This window comes from Tursiops truncatus, chromosome 8, assembly GCF_011762595.2.
Source record: "Tursiops truncatus isolate mTurTru1 chromosome 8, mTurTru1.mat.Y, whole genome shotgun sequence".
Lineage (NCBI taxonomy): Eukaryota > Metazoa > Chordata > Mammalia > Artiodactyla > Delphinidae > Tursiops > Tursiops truncatus.
Window position 1 is genome coordinate 99480154 of NC_047041.1, and position 26683 is coordinate 99506836.

The 26683-nt window shown below is 47.3% G+C and overlaps 3 protein-coding genes across 6 annotated transcripts in view; all 3 read right to left on the bottom strand.

Annotated features, from left to right (window-relative positions):
* Window positions 1-18671, bottom strand: part of STX5 (syntaxin 5) — a 28576-nt gene extending 9905 nt beyond the window's left edge. The window contains exons 1-11 of one of the 3 annotated variants that reach the window (XR_012333574.1): window positions 18515-18671; window positions 17584-17827; window positions 16477-16547; window positions 16256-16311; window positions 16067-16137; window positions 12153-12269; window positions 12021-12077; window positions 11764-11845; window positions 11186-11292; window positions 10895-11016; window positions 10664-10766 (exon numbers count right to left, since the gene is read on the bottom strand). Coding sequence is in view for 2 of the 3 variants with exons in the window: in XM_004317314.4 (XP_004317362.2) it covers window positions 10895-11016; window positions 11186-11292; window positions 11764-11845; window positions 12021-12077; window positions 12153-12269; window positions 16067-16137; window positions 16256-16311; window positions 16477-16547; window positions 17584-17808 (908 nt within the window). In the remaining variant the exon portion in view is untranslated. The remainder of the gene's footprint in view (window positions 1-10663; window positions 10767-10894; window positions 11017-11185; window positions 11293-11763; window positions 11846-12020; window positions 12078-12152; window positions 12270-16066; window positions 16138-16255; window positions 16312-16476; window positions 16548-17583; window positions 17828-18514) is intronic. The other 2 variants (XM_004317314.4, XM_019932613.3) reach the window with 2 other exon arrangements.
* Window positions 18672-18814: 143 nt separating this feature from the next.
* TEX54 (testis expressed 54) lies at window positions 18815-19542 on the bottom strand. The gene is given in 2 exon segments (XM_073809092.1): window positions 18815-19197; window positions 19200-19542. Coding segments are annotated over 2 exon segments (486 nt in total). The 5' UTR covers window positions 19459-19542; the 3' UTR covers window positions 18815-18970.
* On the bottom strand, window positions 19525-24947 carry WDR74 (WD repeat domain 74). 2 transcript variants are annotated; one of them, XM_004317315.3, is made up of 11 exons: window positions 24800-24947; window positions 24615-24721; window positions 24408-24529; window positions 22547-22622; window positions 22260-22406; window positions 21979-22080; window positions 20779-20879; window positions 20641-20696; window positions 20152-20297; window positions 20011-20067; window positions 19525-19745 (listed from the first exon to the last, which is right to left on the bottom strand). In XM_004317315.3, exons 1-11 carry the CDS (start codon window positions 24861-24863, stop codon window positions 19566-19568), a joined length of 1158 nt encoding a protein of 385 aa, XP_004317363.1. In that variant the 5' UTR covers window positions 24864-24947; the 3' UTR covers window positions 19525-19565. The 2 variants fall into 2 exon arrangements, with proteins under 2 accessions (XP_004317363.1, XP_033716769.1); XM_033860878.2 differs by lacking the exons at window positions 24408-24529; window positions 24615-24721; window positions 24800-24947 and having other exon boundaries at window positions 22497-22614.
* Window positions 24948-26683: the final 1736 nt, after the last annotated feature.

The following is a 26683-nucleotide window of genomic DNA, read 5'->3' on the forward strand; positions in this document are numbered from 1 at the left end:
CACTGTTGGTGGGAATGTAAATTGATACAGCCACTATGGAGAACAGTATGGAGGTTCATTAAAAAACTAAAATTAGAATTACCATATGATCCAGCAATCCCACTACTGGGCCTATACCCAGAGAAAACCATAATTCAAAAAGACACATGCACCCCAATGTTCATTGAAGCACTATTTACAATAGCCAGGTCATGGAAGCAACCTAAATGCCCACCGACAGACGAACAGATAAAGATGTGGTACATATATACAATGGAATATTACTCAGCCATAAAAAGGAACGAAATTGGGTCTTTTGTTGAGACGTGGATGGATCTAGAGACTGTCATACAGAGTGAAGTCACAAAGAGAAAAACAAATATTGTATATTAACGTGTGTATGTGGAACCTAGAAAAATGGTACAGACGAACCAGTTTGCAGGGCAGAAATTGAGACAGATGTAGAGAACAAACCTATGGACACCAAGGGGGGCAAAACGGTGGCGGGGTGGGGGCATGGTGTGATGAATTGGGAGATTGGGATTGACATGTGTACACTGATGTGTATAAAACTGATGACTAATAAGAACATGCTGTATAAAAAAATAAATAAAATTAAAAAAAAAAGACTACATGCCATTAGTTTTTGATAGGGATTGCACTGAATCTGTAGATTGCCTTGGGTAGTATGGTCATTTTAATAATATTAATTCTTCCAATCCAAGAACATGGAATATTGTTCCATCTGTTTGTGTCCTCTTCAATTTCTTTCATCAGTGTTTTATAGTTTTCCAAGTACAGGTCTTTTACTGCCTTAGATTTATTCCTTTTCTTTTTGATGCGATTGTAAATGAGTTTCCTTTATTTCTCTTTCTGATAGTTTGTTGTTGGTGTATAGAAATTAAACAGATTTCTGTGTATTAATTTTGTATCTCGCAACTTTACTGAATTTATTGATGAGCTCTAGTAGCTTTTTGGTGGCATCTTCCGGGTTTTCTATGTATCATGTCGTTTGCAAACAGTGACAGTTTTACTTATTCCTTTACAATCTGGATTCCTTTTTCTTCTGATTGCTGTGGATACAACTTCCAATACTATGCTGAATAAAAGTGGTGAGAGTGGGTGTCCTTGTTCCTGATCTCGAGGATATGCTTTCAGCTTTCCACTGCTGAGTATGATGTTAGCTGTGGGCTTATCATATATGGCCTTTATTATGTTGAGGAATGTTCTGCCCACTTTGTGAAGAGTTCTTATCATAAATGGATGTTGAATTTTGTCAAAAGTTTTATATGCACCTATTTGAAATGATCTATAATTTTTATTCTTCAATTTGTTAATGTGGTATATCACACTGATTTGTGGATTGAAACATCCTTGCATCCCTGGAATAAGCTCCCAGTTGATCATGGTGTGTATTTTTAATGTATTGGTGGATTCAATCTGCTAATACTTTGTTGAGGATTTTTGTATCTATGTTCATCAGTGATATTGGCCTGTAATTTTATTTTTTGTGATATCTTTGGTTTGGTATCAGGGTGATGCTGGCTTCGTACAATGAGTTTAGGATCACTCCTTCCTCTGCAGTTTTTTGGAATGGTTTGAGGATAGGTGTTAACTCTTCTCGAAACATTTGGTAGAATTCACCTGTGAAGCAATCTGGTCCTGGACTTTTGTTGGAAGTTTTTTAAAATTACTGATTCATTACCGGTAATTGGTCTGTTCATATTTTCTATTTCTTCCTAATTCATCTTGGGAGATTATACGTTTCTAGGAATTTGTTCTCTGCTTCTGGGTTGTCCATTTTATTGGCATATAGTTTTCACAGGAATCTCTTTTGATCCTTTGTATTTCTGTAGTATCAGTTGCAACTTCTCCTTTTTCTGATTTTATTGCCTTAGGCCCTTCCCTCTTTTCTTCTTGATAAGTTTGGCTAAAGGTTTATCAATCTTGTTTATCTCTTCTTACTTTCATTGATCTTTTCTATTTTTTTTAGTCTCTATTTCATTTATTTCTGCCCTACTCTTTATTACTTCTTTCCTCTACTAACTCTGGGTTTGTCTGTTCTTCGTTTTCTAGTTCCTTTAGGTGTAAGGGTAGGTTGTTTGAGATTTTTATTTCCTGAGGCAGGCTTCTATTGCTATAAACTTCCCTCTTAGGACTGCTGTTGCTGCATCCCACAGATTTTGGATTATTGTTTTCATTTTGTCTCCAGATAATTTTTATTTCTTCTTTCATTTCTTCAGTGATCCACTGGTTGTTTAGCAGCATATTGTTCAGCCTCCACTTGTTAGTTTTTTTTGCAGTTTTCTTCTTGTATTTGATTTCTACTCTCATAGCATGGTGGTTGGAAAAGATGTTTGATATGATTTCAGTTTTCTTAAATTTACTAACACTTGGTTTGTGGCCTAGCATGTAATAAATATATCCTGGAGAATGTTCCATATGCACTTGAAAAGAATTTGTATTCTGCTGCTTTTGGAGGAATGTTCTCTATATAAACCCATTTGGTCTAATGTGTCACTTAAGGCCAGTGTTTCCTTATTGACTTCTTGTCTGATGTGTCCATTAATATAAGTGAGATATTAAGGTTCCCTACTATTATTGTGTTAGTGTCAATTTCTTCCTTTATGTCTGTTAATATTGGCTTTATATATTCAGGTGCTCCTATGTCTGGGTGCATGTATGTTTACAATTGTTATATCTTCTTATTGGATTGATCCCTTGATCATTATGTAATGGCCTTCTTTGTCTCTTGTTACAGTCTTTGTTTTAAAGTCTGTTTTGTATGATGTAAGTATTGCTACCCAGCTTTCTTTTGATTTCCATTTGCATGGAATACCTTTTTCCATCCCCTCCCTTTCAGTCTGTGTGTCCGTCTTTAGATCTTAAGTGAGTCATACATAGGCAGCATATATATATGGGTCTTGTTTTTGTATCCATTCAGGCACTCTATGTCTTTTGATTGGGGCACTTAGTCCATTTACATTTAAAGTAATTATTGATAGGTATGTACTTACTGCCATTTCATTAGTTGTTTGGGGGTTGTTTTTGTAGTTCTTTTTGTTCCTTTTTCTTTTTTTGTTCTCTTCCCTTATGATGTGATGACTATCTTTGGTGTTACGTTTGAATTCTTTTCTCTTTTTTATGTATCTATTATAGATTTTTGGTTTATGGTTACCATGAGGTTTATATATAGCAATCTATAAATATATATATGTGGTTATTTTAAGTTGCTGATCTCTTAAGTTCAAATGTATTTTTACTCCCCTCCCCCACAGTTAGTTTTTGACATCATATTTTACAACTTTTTGTTTTGTGTACCCCTCGCTTACTTATTGTAGATATGGGTGATTTTACTCTTTTTTTTTTTTTGTGGTTCACAGGCCTCTCACTGCTGCGGCCCCTCCCATTGCGGAGCACAGGCCCCGGATGCGCAGGCCCAGCGGCCATGGCTCATGGGCCCAGCTGCTCCGCGGCATGTGGGATCCTCCCAGTCCGGGGCACGAACCCGTGTCCCCTGCATCGGCAGGCGGACTCTCAACCACTGCGCCACCGGGGAAGTCCTACTCTTTGTCTTTTAATTTTCCTACTAGTTTTGTAAATGGTTAGTTTACTACTTTTACTGTATATTTAATTTTACCAATGAGCTTTTTCCTTTCGTAATTTTCATGTTTCTAGTTGTGGCCTTTTCTTTTTTACTTAGGGAAGTCCCTTTAACATTCCTTCTAAAGCTGGTTTGGTGGTGCTGAACTCTTTTAGCTTCTGCTTTTCTGTAAAATTTTTGATTCCCTCATCAAATCTGAATGAAAACCTTGGCAGGTAGGGTGTTCTTGCCGTAGGTTTTTCCTTTTCATCACTTTAAATATATCATGTCACTCCCTTCTGGACTGCAGAGTTTCTGCTGGAAGAGTCAACTGATAGCCTGATGGGAGTTCTCTTGTACATAACTTAATTTTTCCTTGCTGCTTTTAATACTCCCTGTCTTTAATTTTTGCTATTTTAATTACAGTGTGTCTTTGTGTGGTCCTCTTCAGGTTGATGCTGTTCGGGACTCTCTAGGTGTCCCGGACCTGGATGTTGTTTTCTTTCCCAGGTCAGGGAAGTTTTCAGCTATAATATTATGTCTCCCGATACGTTCCCTGTCTCTTTCTCCTTTCCCCTCTGGGACCCTTATAATGCAGATGTTAGTACACTAGATGTCCCAGAGGTCTCTTAAACCGTTCACTTTTTTTTTTTTCAGTTTCAGTGCTTTCCACTACTCTAATCTTCCAACTCACTGATCCATTCCTCTGTATCATTTAATCTACTGTTGATTCTTTCTAGTGTATTTTTCATTTCAGTTATATTCATCCGTTTGGTTCTTCTTTACATCTTCTAACTCTCTGTTAAGCTTCTCACTATGTTCATCCATTCTTCTCCCAAGTTCCTTGATCCTCTTTATGATCATTACCTTGAACTCTTTATCACGTAGTTTGCCTATCTCCACTTCACTTAGTTTTTCTTCTGGGGTCTTAACTTGTTCCTTTGATTGGAACATGCTCCTCTGTTGCTTCATTTTGCCCAATTTGCTGTTTTTATTTTTATGTACCTGGTAGGTTCGTTATGTTTCCTGACCTTAGAGAAACAGCCTTTCGTAGGAGATGTCCTATGCATCCCAGCAGTTCACTTCCCTCTGGTCACCACAGCTATATGCTCTAGGGCTGCCCCATATTGTGTGGGCCCTTCTACTGTGGTGGGACTGACTAGGCATAGGTGGCCCAGCAGGCGTGGCTGGCACCTGGTCTAGTTAGTTGCCAGGCTCTGCCTTGTGCAGTGGCTGCCAGCCATTGGTTGGCAAGATCTTCATTTTTTATAAGCTCTATAGGGGGTTCCTATGAACATCCAGGCTTGGCAACCAATGGTTAAAAAGATGTTTGTTTATTTATTCAACTACTAGGTGTTGAGTCCCAGGCATTTACACAGTGCCATGAGTTCAGCTATCTTGGTCCCTCCCCCCAGCATCTGCTTTCCCAGCTCTCACCAGCTCGTCTCAAAGCCAAGTCCTATACTTATCCACTGGATCCCACTTCCTGTCACCATCTCAAGGACATAACTTTAAGATTCTTCCCCCTGCCTGCTATATTATCAATTTTTATTTCTCTGCTGGATCATTCCCATTAGAATACAAACACATGGGGCTTCCCTGGTGGCACAGTGGTTAAGAATCTGCCTGCCAATGCTGGGGACATGGGTTCAATCCCTGGTCTGGGAAGATTCCACGTGCCATGGAACAACTAAGCCCGTGCACCACAACTACTGAGCCGGCGCTCTACAGCCTGTGAACCACAGCTACTGAGCCGCGTATCACAACTACCGAAGCCCATGCGCCTAGAGCCCATGCTCTGCAACAAGAAGCCACCACAATGAGAAGCCTGCACATCACAACGAAGAGTAGCCTCCGCTCACCGCAACTAAAGAAAGCCCGTGCACAGCAACGAAGACCCAATGCAGCCAAAAATAAATAAAATAAATAAATTTATTTTAAAAAAAAAGAATACAAACATACTTTTATTTTCTCCCATTCTTTAAAAAAACAAAACAAAAACCTCTTGTCTTCCACTGGACAAACTGGGAACAATCTGAACTATGAAAATAATCATTATCCTAACTAATTGTAATATAAAACATAAATAAAAATCTTAAGCCCGTAATGATAATCAAAAACAAGGAAGAATTAAAACAAAACAAAAAACCTCCTTGGTCACTACTATGGCACCTACTCCGTAACTATTTACTCTGGAAATACAGGAAAATAATTAAGATTTATCCAGCCTGATTAAGATGAACTTCAGCTCATGCAGTTAATAAAGGAAAGCTCTTCTTTACAGAAAAAACACACCCAAATTAGATTAATTAATTCAGACCAGACAAGCATCATAACTGGCTACTAGAAACATTAGGTTAAAGGTTTTTTGGGAACAGGGTATCCCATAAATCACTTGCTGACTGCAAAGAAGAAAATGCACTTTTAAAAGGAGAGATTAGGGCTTCCCTGGTGGCGCAGTGGTTGAGAGTCCGCCTGCCGATGCAGGGAACACGGGTTCGTGCCCTGGTCCAGGAAGATCCCACATGCCGCAGAGCGGCTGGGCCCGTGAGCCATGGCCGCTGAGCCTGCGCGTCTGGAGCCTGTGCTCCGCAACGGGAGAGGGCACAACAGTGAGAGCCCCGCGTACCGTAAAAAAAAAAAAAGGGAGAGATTTAAAAATAATAATAATAAAATAAATAAATAAATGAAAGGAGAGATTATCTGTTACCACCTTAATCAAGTGATCAAACTTGTTCTAGATAATATAGGGTCAATCTGACATTAAATGCCTCCTAATGAGATGTAATTTGTTGAGATATACATACATCTCAACAAAATAAATATAGTTATAGTTGATTTTTTTTTGGCTGTGCCACATGGCTTGCGGGATTTTAGTTCTCCAACGAGAGATCAAACCCAGGCCCTTGGCAGTGAAAGTGCTGAGTCCTAACCACTGGACCACCAGGGAATTCCTATAGTTGATTATATATACGTATACATATATATTCCTAAAAAAAGAAAACAGAAAGAAAAAGAGGCAGAAAAAAATCTTGAAGAAATAATGGTCAAATATTCCCTAAACTTCATGAAAGACATAAATTTACAGATTCAAGAAGCTCAGAGAACCCCAAGCAGCATAAATTCAAAGAAGGGGCTTCCCTGGTGGCGCAGTGGTTAAGAATACGCCTGTCAAGCAGGGGACACGGGTTCGAGCCCTGGTCCGGGAAGATCCTACATTCCGCGGAGCAACTAAGCCCGTGTGCCACGACTACTGAGCCTGGGCTCTAAAGCCCTCAAGCCACAACTACTAAAGCCTGTGCTCATAGAGCCCCTGCTCCACAACAAGAGAAGCCACGACAATGAGAAGCCTGCACACCGCAATGAAGAGTAGCCTGCACTCACCACAACTAGAGAAAGCCTACACACAGCAACGAAGACCCAACACAGCCCCAAATAAGTAAATAAATATATAAATAAATTCAAAGAAAACCACATCTAAGTACATAAACCATCAACTGTGAAAATCCAAATATAAGAAAAAAAAGTATTAAAAAGCAGCCAGGGACTCCCCTGGTGGCACAGTGGTTAAGAATCCACCTGCCAACACAGGGGACATGGGTTTGAGCCCTGGTCCAGGAAGATCCCACACGCTGCAGAGCAACTAAGCCTGTGTGCCACAACTACTGAGCCTGCACTCTAGAGTCCATGAGCCACAACTACTGAAGCCCACGTGCCTAGAGTCCATGCTCTGCAACAACAGAAGCCACCACAGTGAGAAGCTGGTACACCACAGCGAAGAGCAACCCCTGCTCGCTGCAACTAGAGAAAGCCCGCGCAGCAACGAAGACCCAGCGCAGCCAAAAATAAATAAATAAACTTATTTTAAAAAAAAGAAAAGTAAAAGTGGGCTTCCCAGGTGGCGCAGTGGTAAAGAATCCGCCTGCCAATGCAGGGCACATGGGTTTGAGCCCTGGTCCAGGAAGATCCCACACGCTGCGGAGCAACTAAGCCCATGCACCACAACTACTGAGCCTGCACCCTAGAGCCTGCAAGCCACAACTTATGAAGCCCATGTGCCACAACTACTGAAGCCCGCATGCCTAGAGCCTGTGCTCTACAACAAGAGAAGCCACTGCATAGAGAAGCCCGTGCACTGCAACAAAGAGTAGCCCCTGCTTTCAGCAACTAGAGAAAACCTGTGTGCAGCAGTGAAGACCCAATGCAGCCAAAAATTAAATAAGTGAATAAATAAATTTATAAAAAAAAAAGAAAGTAAAAGTATTTGTCATCAGCAGAACTGCACTACAAAAAGTACTAAGGAAAATTCTCCAGGTTAAAGGGAAGTGATGGAAACTGGATATTCGGGAAGAAATGAAGAGCACTGGAAACAGTAAATATATGAGTAAGTATAAAAGACTATTTTTTCCTCTTTATTTCTGTAAGATAAAAATTATACTATTATATTATGGAGTTTATAAAGTATGTAGATGCAACAAATATGACAACTATAACATAAAAGATGGAGGAGAGGGTTGCAAACTTCTCACATTTTATATGCATCTGACTGTGAAAAGTTAATGATGCATACTGTAATCCCTAGAGCAACCACTGGATAAAAAAAGCAATTACATATAGCTAAAATACCAACAGACAAATCTAAATGGAATTAAAAAATTTTTTTCAACTGTTCAAAAGATAGGAAAGAAGGAAGAGAGGAACAAAAAACAGAAGGGAAAAACAGAAAAAAAAAATAGTAAAATGGTAGGCCTAAATCCAACCTTAGCAAAAATTATTAACTATTAATGAACTAAATACTCCAATTCAATTCTCACCTTTCATCTTGCTTGGCCTATAAGCAAAATTTGTCACAGCTGATTATTCTTTCCCTGAATCATTTTCTTCTCCTGGCTCCTAGGACACCACATTCATTTATTTTTCTTCCTACCTCACAAACTGTGCTCCTGTTCAGTGCCCTCCCTCATAACTAAGAATTGAGTCCAGAAATAGCCCTGGGACTCAGTGCTTGATCCTCCTCTTTCTTAGAACTCACTTGGCCTAGTTTCAAAGTCCAATGCTGCCCACTCTTGGCCCAGACCTGTCTCCTCAACTCCTTATATCTATAGGCCTGTTCACTATCTCCACCCAGATGTCTAACAAACAAACAACTGTCCACCTCGTTGGACGTGTCCAACACAACTTATTTTGCCCCAAATCTACTCTACCCCGAGTAACCAGCCCTATTTCAAGTGAAGAGCATGAATCCCTTTGATTGCTCACATCAAAAGCCTGGAGTTATCATAAACTCCTCTTTTTCTCTCATGCCCTGCATTCAGTTCATCAAGCAATTGATCCTATTGGTTCTACCTCCAAAATACATCCAGAGTGCAACTACGACTCATACAACCTTGGTCCCAGCAACCATCACCTCTTGCCTAGATTACTGAAAAGGCCTCTGCATCCATCTCCCTGCTTCTATCCTAGGTCCTTACAATCTGTTCTGACTACAGCAACCAAATGATTCTTTTAAAATAGAAGTCAGAGGGAATCCCCTAGCGGTTCAGTGGTTAGGACTTGGCGCTTTCACTGCAGTGGCTTGGTTCAATCCCTGGTCAAGGAACTATGATACCACAAGCTACGCAGTGCGGCCCAAAAAATAAATAAATAAAACAGAAGTCAGATAGTACAACCGTTCATCAAAACCCTGCAGTGGCTCCCCATGTCACTCAGAGTAAATGCTAAATCCTCACACTGGCTTTAAAAGGCCCCACATGATCTGGTCTCCCATTTCCCCTCTAACCTCACCTGGTACTACTCTCCTTCTCACCTGTCCCCAGATGCAGTGGCTTCTTTGCTGTCCTTTAACTCATCAGACATATTCTTGCCTGAAGGCCTTTACACTGGTTCTTCCCTCTGCCTGGTACTCTTCTCCATATATCCACATGGCAAACTCCCTTACCTTCCCTCTTCTTGGATAGACGCCATCTTCTTAATAGGGCCTCTCTTAATAACCATCCTATTTAAAATTACAACTTGCTCCTCCAAACCTAGAACTCCTGATTAGTTTACCCTACTCTAATTTATGGGTTTATCACTGGGCAAAAATATATACTGGACCATTTACTTATTTTGTATATTTTAACTTATCTGTCTCCCCTACTACAATGTATATTCCCCAAGGGGAGGGTTCTTTGTCTCTTTCATCCTCGACTGTATCTCCATAACTGACTGAATGAACGCTAAGTGCCAAAGAGGAGCAGATAAAATGCCTCGTGCAGTAGCAGGGGGCACCAGGAGAGCAGAGAGGCCTTCCCGTGCCTTCCCGTGGGCTCTGCCTACCTCCCTCCAGTCTTATCTTGTACCTGTCTCTTCCTGTTCATTGCTTTCCAGCTACACTGGCCTTCTTGATTCTTTTTTCTTTTAATTTAAAAAAAAAATAATTTATTTGGTTGCGTTGGGTCTTCCTTGCTGCACGCGGGCTTTCTCTAGTTGCATCGAGCGGGGGCTATTCTTCATTGCAGTGCGCAGGACTCTCATTGCAGTGGTTTCTCTTGTTGTGGAGCTTGGGCTTTAGGTGCGCAGGCTTCAGTAGCTGTGGCACGTGGCCTCAGTAGTTGTGGCTCGCGGCTCTAGAGTGCAGGCTCAGTAGTTGTGGTGCACATGCTTAGTTGCTCCATGGCCTGTGGGATCTTCCTGGACCAGGGATCGAACCCATGTCCCCTGCATTGGCAGGCGGATTCTTAACCACTGTGCCACCAAGGAAGTCCCTTGATTCTTTAATACAGCAAGACTGTCCCATCGTAGGGCCTTTGCTCTAGCTGTCCACACTGCCTAGACAACTCTTACCCTCTCCTTTGCATGGTTGGATCCCTCTTCTTTGCATGGTTGGATCCTTCCTGTAGTTCACGTCTCTGCTTAAATATCAAGTCTTCAGAGCAGCCTTCCCTGCCACCCAATCTGATATACCTCCTCCATCACTTTCCGAACACCTCGTCCTACTTTAATTCTCAGTATAGCCCTTATCAGTACCTGAAAATTTCTTCTCAATTCTTTTTAACAGCTATCCTCACCCACACTATTAAATTCCATACTACAAAGTAAGCTCCACAAAATAGACTTAACTGTGCTGTTGATCACCGTATCCCCAGCACCTAGGACAGTGCTTGACAAGGAACAGGTGCTCAGTTAACACTTGTTGAGTGGATGGAGGCAGGTGAACTTGACCCTGTGGGTGGACAGGATTCACTCTTCTCTTCCAAAGGGCATCAAGCTGTCCCTGGGGACCTTTAGGATGGCAATCCACGGGGAAGAGAAGGCTCCTGTTTTTGAAGTTAAGGAGAGAAAGAATCTCACCTCTGAATGGTTTCTTCCTGTTCCTTAACCATGTGTGCCAACTGCTGGAAGATGGAGCCCAGCTCAACAATTGTGGACTCAATATTCTGCATGGTGTCTGCCCGGCTCTGGATGTAGGAATCCTTCAGAGGAGAGACAGCATACATGAGCACTGGGAGCTTCTGCAGGGGAGGGCCTGTCTCTTTAGGACCCTCCACTTTGCCATTCCACCCATGGCACATTCCAAACACTTGCTTGTGACCACAGAGGAAAACAGAGGAGCAACTCCTCCCGAGCTCAGAGCGTGGATACCTGCTCATCAATGAGCTGCAGCTGCTGGCTGGTCCTAGAGTCCATCATGTCAATGGCCACGTCCCCAGAGGCTCGAGACTCCGCCCCCAAAACCACAGCACCGCCCCCTGGGGGAAGAAAGACGACATGGCACTTCTTAGTGGTTAAAAGGTTCAAAGCCCACATGCTCTGGATTTGAATCCCAGCTCTGGCACTTACTAGCCTTGTGACCCTGGACAAGTCATTTAACCTCTCTGAGCCTCAGTTTCCTCACCTGTAAAATGGGGGATAACAATAGTTGCTTTCTCAAAAGGTGGTTGTGAAAATTAAATGACAGAATGGGAATACAACGAGTAAGTGCAAAAAAAGTTAGAAACTGTCATTCTTCTGAACATGATTGAATTCACCCCCAACACTGAGAATGCTGGAGACTAGGCGTGGCTCATAAATCCCAGCAATCAGGTCTGACCTCTAAGAGACAAAGCCTAGCAACCTCCTTGGCCCTCCATTCTCCTACCCAACCCCTGCCTTTGGAAGATACCAGAACTGGAGTAACTAAGCCTTATCCCTCAGGGCTCCCTGTATTGCCTGTGACTTACCTAGGTGGTTGGGGGCAAGGGGCAGGGCTGACACGGGTGCCCGGGAGAACTGCTCCCGCCGGCTCCTCTGCTGCTTCAGGTTCTAGGGTTGGGGAAGAAATGCAAAGGTCCTGAGGCCGCTGGAAAGTGGGCACATTAAAGAGATTCCTCCTGGTGCCCGTGACCCTGTTGCCCTTGCCCTTCCACTTGTCCCCTTCCCACTTCCCTCTGGGGCCCTCACCCCTGATTCCTATCCCTCCTACACAGATTCTTCTCACCTCTGTCCTCACTTCTAAAACTGATTTGAAGTCATTGGACATGGAGGCCAGTTTTGACTGAAAGAAAAGGAGAGAGGGTCAGCCAGAGAAGACGCCTTCCTCCCTTCTGCCTCTCCCTCCCCCGGGTCCCACCTGCAGGGAGACCACGATGGTGTTGGAATGGGTTTGCAGGTGCCGGCCGCTCTGGCTGCCCTTGGCTCTCACGAAATCTTGAAGCTGGGCGATTTGTTTGTTAAGGCTGTTGATGTCCTGGTGAAAGAGCCAACAGAAAAACTGAGTATCAACCATGGGGTCCTCAGCCAGCACCTCTCCCACATGGACATCTCTGGCAGGGACGGCAGGGTGGACATTACTAGCAGGGGTGATGGTATCTCGGACAGACCAGAAGGGCCTGCTGGGATAGTCCAAGCTCTGTAGTTTGCTCAGGCTCAGTGCCTGCGGGGTAGAGCCAGAAAGAGGTGAAATATGGCCCCGTCCATTCATAAAGACCTGGGGTGTTTACTCCCTCCACCCTGCTGTCCTACCCCCACTGTGAGGCCATGCTCATGGCCACAGAACCCTTCAAAAGGCCAAAATCTCAGACCCAGAGCATGCTGAGCAACAAAGCATCTGTGCTGTACTCAGGAGACAGGAAGAGTCAAAGGCACCATGGCTTCCCAGAAGCATCAACGAAATGGTTTTTATATACAGAATTCCTTTTAAAAATTACTATTGCAAAAGAGTGAAAGATGTGACTTGTCTAACGTTATACACGATGAATTAGTAGCACAGCCAGGCTTTCTACACCAGGCCAATGGATTATCTGCTTCCCAATCCTGCCTGCCAAGGGCCTCGCGAGACAAGGGAGATGAAGGAGGCGGCTGGGAGTGGCAGAGAAAGCTTGCCGCCCCAGGACAGCGAAGTCCAGGGAAAGACCAGAGGAAGAAGAGGAGGGGGAGAGGGAAGAGGTCAAAAGTAGTGAGCTCAAGATACAGGCTAAGAAAAAAACTAGATTAGGGGCTTCCCTGGCGGTACACTGGTTAAGAATCCACCTGCCAATGCAGGGGATGAGGTTTGAGCCCTGGTCCGGAAGAACCCACATGCCGCGGAGCAACTAAGCCCGTGTGCCTCAACTACTGAGCCTGCACTCTAGAGCCTGCGAGCCACAATTACTGAGCCCACGAGCCACAACTACTGAAGCCCGCGCTCCTAGAGCCCGTGCTCTACAACAAGAGAAGCCACTGCAATGAGAAGCCATGCGCTGCAACGAAGAGTAGTCCCCGCTCGCCCCAACTAGAGAAAGCCCGCGGGCAGCAACAAAGACCCAACGCAGCCAAAATGTAAATAAATTAATAAAAGTTAAAAAAAAAAACCCAAAAAACTAGATTAGGCAACTTCTAGAGTCCCTCCAACAGTACCCCCAGTTAGTATTCCTCCAATTAGTATCCTAGCCCCAAAGATTCTCTCGAGACCCCTGGACGATTTCTGCTGCTGACTGCTCTGTCCCTTCAGAGTTAATGGAGCCTGCTCACAGTCATGTGTCCAAAACTGCATTCCAGGCTTTTCCCCCATAAAATCTCCTCCCCCCGGAACTTAGAAAATGGCACTACTCCCCACTTAGTTGCCCAAGCTAGAAGCTTCTAAGTCACATACTGACATCTCCTTAACCCAACCTATATGCCACAGCACAACCGTAACCTACACTGAGCGTTTACTACATACTCAGCACTTTGTGAACAGAACAGCAGTCTCGGGTTTGATTACTGTGCGCCATGCAACCTGCTAAGCAGCTTATGACTTTCTCTTAACTTAACATAGAAAACAACTCTTAATTTCCCCCCCAGTTATTCCCCCTTCCTTCTTTGCCAGTTTGGTAAATGGTACCACCGCTCACCAGGTGCTCAGACGAAAACCTTAAGAAATCATCCTCAATTCCTCTCTCTTCCCTTAATCCACACGGAACCCACAAAGAACCCAGCTGATTCCAACATATACTCTGAATGTGTCCACTCATCTCCTTCTCTAACAAAGCTACCCTAGTCCAAACTGTCCTCTCTCTAAAAATTGCCCAGAGCCTCCTAAGTGATCTTCCTTTTAGAATTTGCCCCCTACAATCCACTTTCCACACAACCACCAGAGTGACCTTCTAAACCAAAAATAGTGCATGTCATTCCCCTGCTTCAAAATCTTCCAAGAGCTTCCCACTAAATTTAGTACACGATCCAAATTCCTCACCTAGCTTACACGGGCTATGAGGTCTCGCCCCACTCACTCCTCTGACCTCACCCCCCCCACAGGCCTCTTTCTCACTGGCTGTGCTGCAGCCACACTGGCCTGTTTCACAGCCTTTCACATCAAGGCTGCCCAGGCCTCGGGGCCTTTCCCTTTGCTATTCCCATTTTCTGGAATGTGCCCCCGTCAGATCTCTGGATGACCAACTTTCTCCTTACCATTCAGGTCTCTATGTCCCTTCCTCAGCCAAACCATCCTCGATCACCCCATGTAAAGTAGGCCCCTACCCTGAGGAACTCACTCACCTCATTTCTTTAATAGGATGTGCCGCTACCTGAAACTGTCTTTTCTGTTTGCTTGTATAGTGTCTAGTTCACCCATTCAGCAAGGAAGTTGCCAAGGGCAGGGACCGCATTTGTCTTGTTCACTGCTGAATCCCCAGAACCAGGCAGCCAAAGTCACTCAATAATGTGAGTGATTGAAAAAATAAACTAATAAATCCTTGTAACAACCCTGTGAGGTGGGTACTGTTAGTATCCCCTTTTTATTTATACGGGAACTGAAGCTCAGAGTAGTTAGGTAGCTTACGCAAGGTCACACCATAATTGGTGAGCCTGGGATTTGAAGTCTGTCTAAATCCAGTCAGTGGTTCTTAAATGCCTATGCGATAATGCCCCAGTAATTAACGGAACCCTCTCTTTTCTACTCAGCACAGCATCTCCTGAATGTGTCTGCCCTTTGGCCTCTGCCATAATCATCTTCATACTGGAGAACTGCACAAGCCTCCTCCCTAGCCTCTCTGACCGTTCATGCTCCAGGGTGTTCCTTTTTCCCCCATGGTCATTCAATTTCTCATTTTATTCTTATTACATTGTTCCGGGAAAGAAACAAATAACACTGTTAGAACTGCTATACTAGGGTCTTGCAGACAGAATTGGAATCCAGGTTCTAATCGTCTTTGCAGCCCACACACTTCAGAGTGATTCCACACTCCTTAGCAAGCCCCCATGAGGATCTTCACAGACAGCTACCAGTCTACCTTTTCAGTCTCATTTGCTGCCAATCACTCAATTCAATCAACACATACTGAGTACCTAATACATGCCAGACACTGCTACAGGCATCTGGGATACATCCATGAACAAACAGAAAGAAAAATCTCTGCTCTTATGGCATTAGCACTTTTTTTTTCTTTTTTGGGGGAAGATGACTTAAGTGGGAGAAAACAAACAATAAACATAAGTTAATTATAGAGACCATTAGAATGTAACAAGTGCTATAAAAAAGAAAATAGAGCAAGATAAGCGAGATCAGAGTTGGTTGCTGGGGTAGTAAACAGCATGGTGACAGTAGGCCTCCCTGAGCAGGTGATATCTGAGCAAAAACTTGAACTTTCCCTTTTATAAGACATGCTTCTGCACACACTGTTTCCTTTGTCTGGCACGTTCTTCCACTGCTTCTCCACAAGCCTTGAAACCAGCTCAGATGTCACATCCTCAATAAAATCTTTCCCAGTGTCCCCAGACTATCTCATTCATCTTTTCATAAGATCTTTTCTGTACCACTTGCCTCCTATTCATTGTAAGTGTGAGTTTATGAGGCTGGATACCTCTTCTAGACAATAAGCCCTTGAAGGCAGGTATCTTGCCTCATAATGTTTGTGTGGCAAGTGCCCAGCACGGTGCTCTGTACACAGCAGATGATCACTGACACACTGGATGAGCGGGATGTTTGGGGCTGGCTCTAGAAACTTTTCTCTGGGACCCTAGAGCAAGGGAAAATGATGGAAGTGATCCAATTGAAATGCTGGGCTCTCCCGATCGCTAGTCGCTCACCTGTTTGATAATATAAGTTAGCTCCTCAATTTCCACTGCTTTATCATCAAAGAGGGACTTGCGCTTTGCCACTGCAGAGACAAACAAGAAGTCACGACAGGTGAGGCTGAAGACCAGGCTCAGGGAGTATGGTTCCTCCGCCCTCCCGGGTGCACTGCCCCAGTTCTGAAAGGCCCCGAGAACACTCACAGATTGTCAGCTTCTCCAGCTTGGCAAATGTGTTGCTGAGGTCTTTCCCAATGCGCCTGCAAACGAGCATTAATGGGAACACTGCGGGAAGGGAAGGAGAGGGCCTTTCCCACATTAGCACCAGCACAACCAATCCCAGTCCTCACGGCCAAGGTCACCACAGGCAAGGCTACCTCTCCTCAGACAGTGGTCATCCCACCACATAACTTCTGTCAACTCACTTGGCCATGAGGGTGAATTCACTGCGCTGCCGGACAGCACGCAGAGTTGGCTTGTTTGTCTGGATTCCATTCTGAAAAGCAACGTCAAGAGGTAAAACTTTAGTTTTCCCTCCCCATTTCCAGCTTTCACTGTTCCTCAGGTGTCTACTAAACTCACCCTCTAACACTAGTGGCATCCTCCACCAGACGGTCCATACAGGTAGACCTGGGTTCAAATCTAGGTGCCACCTCTTACTACATAAGGGGCTTGGGGCAAGTTGCTTAAACCATTCTGAATTTCTACTTCCTCTTCTGTAAAATGAAGACAATCCACACATCTCTTGTTCTTGCTAAGATTAAAAAAACTAAGGGTTGTAAATTATTTTAGCCAAATACCAGGTCCATTCTAAGCACTAAATAAATGGTAACTAGTATTACCATTCTATTCCTCCAATCCGGGAATCAGAAAGAATAAATGTAAAACTCTTGGAGATTGTACAGAAGAGAAGCTAACAAGAGCTGACCAGTAAAAATATTTTAAATTACATTTATTCAGGTTCCACTTGGATTCAGAAAGTCTGGACCAAGACAAATCTAATTTTTAAAAAAGCACTCCAAAGTGGTTTTGATTAAAACTACTTACTTAAAAAAAAAAAAAAAAAAAAAACTACTTACTTAGAAACCTTCCTTCATTTTACAGATACAAAACCTGAGATCCAACTAGATTAACTTCTGTGTTGTCACAGAGCAAACGTGGTAAAATTATACTGGAACTAGAATTCAAAGTGCTTGTCTCTGAGCTAAAAGCTCTTTCAAGAACCTGTTCTTCATCCAAACCAAATATACTTGCAGCCACCTCTTGCGCTGAGATATTCCTTCCAGAATAGCAACCCTACGCTCAGGGAATTCCTGATTAAAAAAAAAAAAAAAAAAAAAGCCTCGATCCTTACTTCTAGATTAGCTAGCCCACCTCTTCTCTGTTGCTTGGTAGATCCTACCACCCTCTCCAAGCTGGACCAGTTCTCCATCGGGCTCCCCCAAGAATTACTTCAACCAACGGTGCTGGAGCACCGCGTCTCCCAGGTCTGAGTATGAGTCACTCTTGCCTTTCCCACTCCAGGTCCTTACCTGACGGCTCTGCAGGGACTTGCAGGCAGACAGGAACTCCTGGGTCCGATCCCGGCAGGACATGGTGTCGGGAAGGGGAGGGACCAGGGCCACTGGGGGGGGCAGAGGGGCGATGTCGCTGCTGCTAGTGCCAGCAGTTGCAGGGGACAGGACCTGTGTCTTTGAGAGACCCAGGTAGACACCCTGATCCGTGTTCTTAGACCCGTAGCGTTTCCGCGGGATCATTGAGACGCATAACCTTGGACTGTGGTGGAGGGGAGAGTGTCATTCCCCAGGCAGCCTCCTTCCCCACAAATCCCCCCCAACCAGCAGATCCTCGGGGCCCCTTTGCACTTGGCACGGACTTTCGCGCCCGAAGCCACCCGCAGATCCTGGGGCCGACCCGCAGCGGGCAGGACCCCGCTTCTTCTCTGGCCCAAGCCGTCCGGCTCCTCAGACTCTTCTTCCAACTTGGTTCTGGCGGCCAGAGCGCGGGCCGGGGCCCTGAAGGAGAGGCAGGGCCAGAGCCAGGTCCTGTGGCTCCGAAGCTCCAGTCCGGCCCGTGCAACTGCCCTAGGCCCTAAGTGGGCCCTCTCGTATCCACGGGTTCCTCCGACTCGTCAGGGAGAAACGGTGACGGACCTCCTGAGAGGGACACACTTCGGTGGGCGGAGGGGGGAAATCTCTAGGTGTTTATTTGAAGCAGGAAGTACCACCCTCGCCTCGCCTAAGTCCCACCGTCTGGAGGACTGCAACCACTGATTAGCTAAGGCCGACGTCTTTCTCAACAGGGGCTTTCCTGATTGGACGGCGACGTATTCGCTCACTTCGAGCCGTGCCGGCAGGACTTGCCCGCTGGCCTCTGGTTCCCTTCCCCCCAGCCCGCGCCGTCCCCGGAAAGAGCTGCCCAGAGCAGACACTGCGGTCAGACCCCTCTTAGAGCGTGTCCTACCTCCTCTCTGCCGCCTGGCGCCGCCGCCGCCACTGCCACAATCTCCCGGGTCGTCACCGCCTTCACCCCGGGAACCGAAGCCGCCGAAACCCGACCAAAGACTAGAAGCCGCCACGTCACCCACACGTAACCCCACCCCCGGTGACGAGCGGGCGGTGCCACGCCTTTTCAAGCCCGGCGACCCGAGAGACGCGCCCCTCCACCCAAACGCTAATGCAACTCCGCTCTCCCATTGGCTAGGCCGCAACCGTGGCCCCGCCCCCAAGGAACGGGAGCCTGGGGCCCAAGGGAATGGGCCAGCCTCGGGGGAGGAGCCTTAAAGAGCCCGCAGCCCTGGTGGTGCCCGCGCCCTGTGTGCGCAAAGCGAGCCTTGGAGGCACAAGCTCTCAGGCAGGTACAAGTTAGAAACTTTATTCTCTGGAGGGAGGCTGGGGCGGACTGAGAACAGGGCTGCGGTCACCCCTTCTCCGGCTCCTCCTGGATCCCCTCCCGGTTGCACTCCTGGAACGTACACGCCTGCTTTGGATTTTGGACTGATTGCCTCTTGTTTGACCGCGAGGAGTCCCGACGGCTGAACAGGGACAGCCGCCGCCACAGCACAGTGATCAGAAGCCTTTCGTGCGACCTGAGATTCCGGTTTTCCGCCGAGTCTGCATCGACCCCTTCTTTGCCTGCGATGATGCGAGGCCGCTGAGCTCTATCCTCCCCAGTCCAACCTCCGGGTGGTCCATCCCGCACTCCCGGCTCCCTGGGCACCCTTGTGTGTCTCCGGTCCCACCTTCCTGAACTTCCTGTGACCCGGCCTCCTTGGCCTGCTCACCCGAAGTCTGAAAGTCCTTGCCTTGGCAGCAGCCCATGGCCCCACGCGCGGCCCCCGCACTCGGTTCCACCCACGCCAGCCCGCCGACTCCCGGCCCTGCTTTTGTGACAGCAGATAGCCCCATCACCCCAGCTCAGGGAGCAGCCGCCACTCTTTCCTTTATGCCAACACAAAAGGCTCAGGGTCGTGGTACGTATTAAGCTGTTTATTTACAACGTGAGCACAAGCTCTTCAGGAGCTGGTGGACCCAGGCCTCTTCTTCTTTCTCTGTCTGGTTTGGAGGGCGCCTTGGGACTGCTCCAAACCGGGGAGTTTCCGCTTGGCAGCTGCCTCCAAGGAAGCCCAGAGTTCATCTGTCTCTGTGTCTTCTGAGGGCACCTTGTTGGGCTCTTGAGGCTCGTGGGGTTCATCCTGGTGAGTGGGAGAAGAGCTTAGGAGTCAGACCCACAGGGAAGGGGAATAATTCCTCCAGGCACCACCCCTTTTATTTCCTGCTCCTGGAAACCATGTCCATCCATGTGCCTATCTCACCCTTGGCAGTAACTCTTTTAGGACTACGCTTGGCAGATGGATGGACAGTCCCAGGTCTGAGTTCCAGCTGCTTCCCTTTCCTCTTCACAGGGAAGTCCTCACACCTGTGCCCTTAGCTCCCACATTCCCAGACCCAACTGCTTACCTCCCAGTTATCCCTGCCTGACAGCAGGAGGCAGTTCAGTTGAGATTTGAGGTAAACCTGCAAAAGATGAGGGACCTTAATGGGCCAAGCCTGCAGAAATAGAAACATGAATCCGGGGAACAGGAGGCAGCAGGCTCTCACCTTATGGTCCAGGCCCCGTGGATTCCGGATCCTGTGTACCCTCAAGACTCTGTCCAAGCCACAGGAGGCTAGAAGGGGCTTTGAAGGGTGGCACTGCAACCCTCGGACGCTGCCCGCCAGCCCCTTCAGACAGACCAGTAGGCGCCCTAGAGAAGGCGGTAGCAATCAGTGCTAGCTGGCCAGCCAACAACCATTTATTGAGTGTTTACTGTTCATATCACTTTATGTTTCAACATTTAATCCTCGTTTAACATAATGCTGAGATGGCAATTACCATTAATATCTGCATTTTTCACGTGAAGGAACTAAGGCACGGAATTGACATAGTAATTTGTCTAAGGTCACACAGCTTATGGCAGAACCAGGATTTGAACCCGGGCAACCTGGCACCTGAAAGAGGGCTCAACAGCTCCACTGCACCCCGTCCGAGGGAATCCTGCCCTTCCTCCCCACCCCTTCCCCTTCCGCAAGGCTCCCTAGTCCACTCACCCTGCCGAAGGTCAATTTCTGCCAGCTGCCCATGAGTGTTCCCCACAATCACCGAACTGAGGAGATCAGAGGCACATGGGGTCAGCAGGGGCCCCCTGGAGTCCTTCCCAAGCCCCACTTTGCCCTCTAAACACTCACTTGCCCCCAGGAGTGAGGGTCATGGCTGTCAGTGGGTACTCTCCGTAGGTGGCCTCGAGGACCGGCCTGCGCTGGGGGGAGGCTGGATCATAGACACGGACCTGGAGGAAGGCTGAAGCATCACCAACAGTACCCGCACTCCACAGATGCCCTCCGGCTCCTCCACATCTTCATTCCCTCCTCATATATTGCTTTGTTTACAACCCACTCTTTCAGAGAAACTCCCATTTGAAATGCACTCCTCTTCTCTGTGTGTTGGGGGGTAGAGGAGAGACAGCTGCTAAGGAGCATGAACATACAGGGCTGAGGAGAGAGGTCCCCCAGCCTGGAGGCGGCAGCATTCCCATGGTCTGCATGCATGAGCATTCCATCCCCCCGTACTCCCCTCTTGGGATGGAAAAGCAAGTCAGTCCAACTGTCAAGAGTTGCTGAATTTCAAGCAGAGAAAGACGTTAAGTCTCAACAGGGAAGAGAGGGGAAGCCCTCATATGTGTTCTGAGCAGAGGCGTCTCACCAATAGCAGACTTCAATATGTAGGAGCAAAGGAAACAGGGCAAATACAGCCACCCAGGCCTGCCTGGGTCTTAGAACTTCACATAAGACCAGCTGGGAATTCCCTGGCAGTCAGTGGTTAGGACTCTGTGCTTCCACTGTAGGGGACACAGGTTTGATCCCTGGTCGGGGAATTAAGATCCCGCATGCAGCGCAGGGCAGTGAAAAAAGGAAAGAGAGAGAGAGAGACCCACTGAAAAGATCCCCATGTGGACCTTTCCTGTAAAGCTGAGGAGCTGAGGCCAGTTAGTAGAGGGTCAGGCTTGGGTCCGAAAGCAAATCAGAGGCTGCATCAGGACCAGAACTCAGTTCTCTTGATACCCAGCTCACGTCTTCTCATGACACCTGAACCATGTGATTCTACTATGAAGGGGACACTCCCTTCTTTTCTCTTCCAGGTGGGAGGAAAAGGAAGAATCACAGTTCAGGGAACTCCTTCCTAGAATGTAGTAAGAGAAGATCACCGGCTCAGCCATTGGGCTGGAACAGACGGGGGAAGTCGTCCCTCTTCTGGGAGCTCAGGGATGGAAGAAGGATGGCAAGCAGGGCGGCTGTGCCGAATGGTGGGGACCGAGCCTGCACAGCAAGGCTGTTTCTCCAGGAGGCTGCTTAAGCCCAGAAAGAGATAGGGGTGGGGTGGTGCCTCACCTGGTGGTACCCTGTACAGGTGACGAGCTTCTGTGACTCAGGGAGGAACTGTATGTCCTGGTCCCAGATGGGAACCCGCAGGTCGAGCCAATCATTCCGTACCTGGTAGGGTGGGTAGATGGGGGACAGGGCTGTGGAGGGCTCAGTGTGCCCCTTCCTCCTGCCTTCTACCATTGTCCCCTAAAGCCCAGCTGGTCTCTGACATAGTGGCCTCAGACTCCCTGGACCTCGGAACCAGCCCCTCCCTGCCCCCCATCACCTCCCCACCCCCCATCACTCACGTTCTTGGCCCTGAACACAGGCTCCTCAGAGCCCTGCAGGTCCCACACCTTCAGCGCATTCTCCTTCCCACCTGTGGCAACCATGTGGGGGCGCGCTGGGTCTTGGCGCATCCTACACACCCCAGGGCCCACTCTCAGTTCCAAGAGCTGAAAAGAATGGAAGATGAGAGGGGAGATGAGAGTCGGTTCCAGATCTTTACCCTCCTCCCTCCCCCAAAGCCTTCATCTGGCTCCTACCCTGGGCCCCACCTCCCCCAACCATCAGGATCAGGCCAGGGGAGCCTCACAGGGTCAGAGGATGCCTCCTTGTCATTGTCATGCCAGACTCGAAGAATCCCAGAATCCACACATGTGATGAGGGTGCTGCCGGCAAAGGGAGGATAGACTCAGGGTTAAAAAAAGGAGCAGGGTTGTTCTCTGGCCCCAGTCGACCCACGCCCAAATTCATACGAACTAGACTCCCTCCTACCAGCCCTGTTCCTTTTTTAAAAAATATTTATTTATTTGGTTGCCCCGGGTCTTAGTTGCAGCAGGCAGGCTCCTTAGTTGCAGTTCGCAGGCTCCTTAGTTGAGGCATGTGAACTGCCAGTTGAGGCATGCACGTGGGGTCTAGCTCCCCGACCAGGGATTGAACCCTGGCCTCCTGCACACAGGCCTGAACGTCCTGTGAGCATCAAGTCCTATCCACTGTGCCACCAGGGAGGTCCCATACCAGTCCTGCTCTTAAGGAAGCCTCTAGGTTACTCGGGTCTGGGCAGGGCTTGATGGCTCTTACTTAATTTCCTCAACAAGGTAAGGGTTTACCAGTCTCATAAGTGAGGAAGCTGAAGCTCTGAGAAATTAAAAGATTTGCCACTCAGCTATAAATGTCAGCACCAGAGCTGGAAATCAAGTCTGATACTCCAAAACAGACAGCCTTTGCTATTCCACAGCTACGTCTGGGGCACCTGGCCCTGCTAGTCTTTCTGAACCTTGAGTCAGTCACCAGAGGTCAGGATCAGTAGCTCTGAAAGGATTGAAATGGGACTGTTCTGGATTTAGTGTTCGGCCAAAACCAAACACCAGCTTCTTCTCTCAAGTTCCCTGTTCGGGGTTCCAATCTCTCCCTCAAAGTATGCGTCCCATGAAGCCCAAGCAAGTCTCTCCCCAGTATCGGTACAGTTCAAGCTTATACTCTTTCTCATATCTGCCCACCCTTCCCAACTCGGTTCAGGCTCTAGGCTTGCCTGGGCTGTGGCAAGTCTCCCAACTGCTTTCTCTCCAATCCATCCTCCACATTCCTGCAAGCTCATAGCTCTGACCGCAGCATTTCCTGCTCAAAAACCAGTAACTCCCCACCACCTACAGAAGTGCAGATCTCTCGGCCTGGCACTTAAAGCCCTTTACCTTTAGTCCCAACCTACCTTGCCTATCTCATATTAAAATGCTTCCTCACAAATAATAGGAAAAAAAATAAAAAGGAAAAACGTTGCCTCAGCTTCAACCTTCAAATGCTATTTATCGTCCTTGTGATGTACCCTGTAGCCTAACACCAATCCTTGGCCTCTGCTCAGGCAGGAGCTTCTTTCTAGAATGCCCTTATTCCTTTCTCCACATTTCAAAATTCTACCCATGCTTCAAGGGCCAGTTCCAACTTCTCACCCCCACAAAGCCTTCTCCACCTCACCTGTCAGAATTAACATCACCAAACCTACACAGTCTGCTCACAGCCTCTCTCTTCATCTTCGGAAGGAAGCTAGGCCTGCAACCTAGCACTTTCCTATCTTTTACTTTGGGAGCTTCACGACCTTGTTGGTGGTTGTTAGCCCCCACTGAAAAACACTCGAAACTATTAAATGACGGGCTCAGGGTCATCCAAAAGATTATGGAGCCAAAAGAAAAACCCTGGAGGCTGCAAACTGTATGAAGGCAGGTACTGTGTCTGGTTGACCTGAATCCCTTGCATTTCGCCCAATGCCTATATACAACCCAGTAGGTGTTCAGTTAATGTCTGTTATAGGAATGAATGAACTTCGGCAGGACAAAGGCCCCTGTCACGCAGACCCGGCCCGTGTCACCTCAAGGTTGATCGCCATTATTCGGCCGTCCTACGGGAACCTCAAAGCTCTCCCTACGACCTGAGCGTTTCAGCAAGGGGCTCGGTCTTACCCGTCGACTTGGGCGAGGCCTCGGAATATGCCCTCCCCTCCGGAGCAGTGCCTCTGACCCTGGAACCTGCCCTCCTCGGTGCTGAAGTGCTTCACTGTCCCATCCGCACAGCCCACCAGGATCTGCGAGCAGAGGAGGGCAGAATGGCGAGAAGAGGGAGGCGGCCGTGCCCCAGGCCCCTCGCTCCGCCTGCCAGCGGCTGCGCACCTGAGTCTCGCCGCCCGCGCCCCAACACAGGGCGCTCACCGCCTCCTCGCGCCGCGGCTGTCCCGACGGCGTGAAGTTGGTCGCTTGTTTGCGCTGAAGATTCACGCCTGTGGAACACGGACGTTAGTCGCGCCAATGTCCCCAAACGGCGACTCCCGCCCCTGGTTCCCGCCCCCGCCCCCCACCTTTCAGGATGCCGGTGTCGGTGCCGACCCACACATGATTCCAGCGTGCTGCCGCAACAGCCATAGCTGAGTCCCGGAACCTACGGCTCGCACTTCCGGCGCAGCAGCTGCGTCACCAGCGCGCGCGGAGTCCGACCCAGTGGAATGCGGTTTCCGGGAGTTAAACCGCAACAGTTAAAAAAACAAAAAAATCCCTTTGCGCGCCAGTTGCTTTCGCTTTTACATCTCCAGAAACCTGGAGATGTTTCTTGTGGAGATCTGAACAGTAACTTGACCATTTTACACTTCGAGTGAAGCGTATCCTAACTGAACCGCGATGCCGGGTCTAGGCATCCGTAGTCCGTTTCCCTACCCCAAAGCATCATGTAATATTTCCTGTACCAGACAAGGTAAGAGACCATTTCAGAAATGATTGAAACGCTAGTGAAGCGGAGGGCTTCAACTTCGAGTATGAAAAGACAAAAAGGGGACTTCTGTGGTGGCACAGTAATCAAACAACCGCCTGTCAATGCAGGGACACAGGTTTGAACCCTACGCCGGGAAAATTCCTACCGGCTATGGAGCAACTAAGCTCGTGTGCCGCAACTATTGAGTCTGCGCTCTAGAGTCCGCGTGCCACCACTACTGAAGTCCGCCGCCTGAAGCCCGTGCTCAGCAACAAAAGAAACCTGCGCAATGCGAAGGCCCCGCACCACAACGAAGAGTAGTTGCCGCTCGCAGCAACGGATAAAAACCTGCGTGCAGCAATGAAAACCCAAAGCAGCGTAAAAGAAAAATAATTAAAGAAGGAGAAAACAACACGAATAGTGTTTGGGAAAACGAAGAGACACTCTTACGTATACGTATATCCTTTTGGAAAAGTAAGGTAGGGCATTGCTCTCCCTCACGTTGAGGTTTGGTGATCGTAAAAATCAACTCACAGTGAAAAAACTGCAGAATTAACAACACTTCTCCTCAGAATAAAATGCAACTTACAAAATAACAACGACTCCCTTTCTGGAGTGACGTACGGAGAAGTGTTGTTTCCTGAAATCAAAGCCTTTCAGAAATTTTGCTGTTTTAAACTACGACTAAAGAATAAAGCACCCCACTGTGGCCCGGCGGATTTGACTCCTGAAGAGAGAAGCAATCTTTATTTTCGACTCCGGTAGAGAACTGGCGGTAGGAGTGCGGAGAGTAACACTTCACCCTTGCTCTTGGCTTTGCATTACCGAGAAAAGAACACTCTCAATCTAGTTCAATCCAGACCAAAAGTCGGTGCTCGGATTCCTCCATTTTGTACGGAACTTACTGGAGTACTTACTGTTCTTTCTGATGGCTTTTTAAATACTTCCTTTATTTTTGATTGCGTTGCATCTCCACTCCTGCACGCGGACGGCGAGCGAGAATTATTCTTTGTTGTGAAGGTGGTGTGCGGCCTTCTCATCGCCGTAGTTGCTCTTGCTATGGAGTACGAACTACAGGCGACGCGATTCAACAGTTGCGGCGTTGAAACGAAATCTTTGTGGGGAGATCTGCGCGGATTAAGACTCAAACCCGCGTCAGCGGCGGTAGATTTATACTACTGTAATGACGGAAGCACCGAAAACAGTTTAAAGAATAATCGCAGTTGTCTCATGATGGTGGGACTACACGGGTTTCCTGCGATACACTTCATGGCAGGCGAAACAGAATCTGTCGTGAACACTTATGAGTTCTCAGAAAAAAAAAAAAAACAAGCAGCTCAGAATTCTTCTAACTATGCACATTTTGTTGGTTTTCTCGTATTTTTCGGAGAACTTAGAGTTTTTGCCGAAGGGACTTCAAACAGTATCAGCGATTTCATGTTCTGCACAGCAGCTAACGGACATACGAAAAATAGCGCATGACCCAAGTTTAAATGAA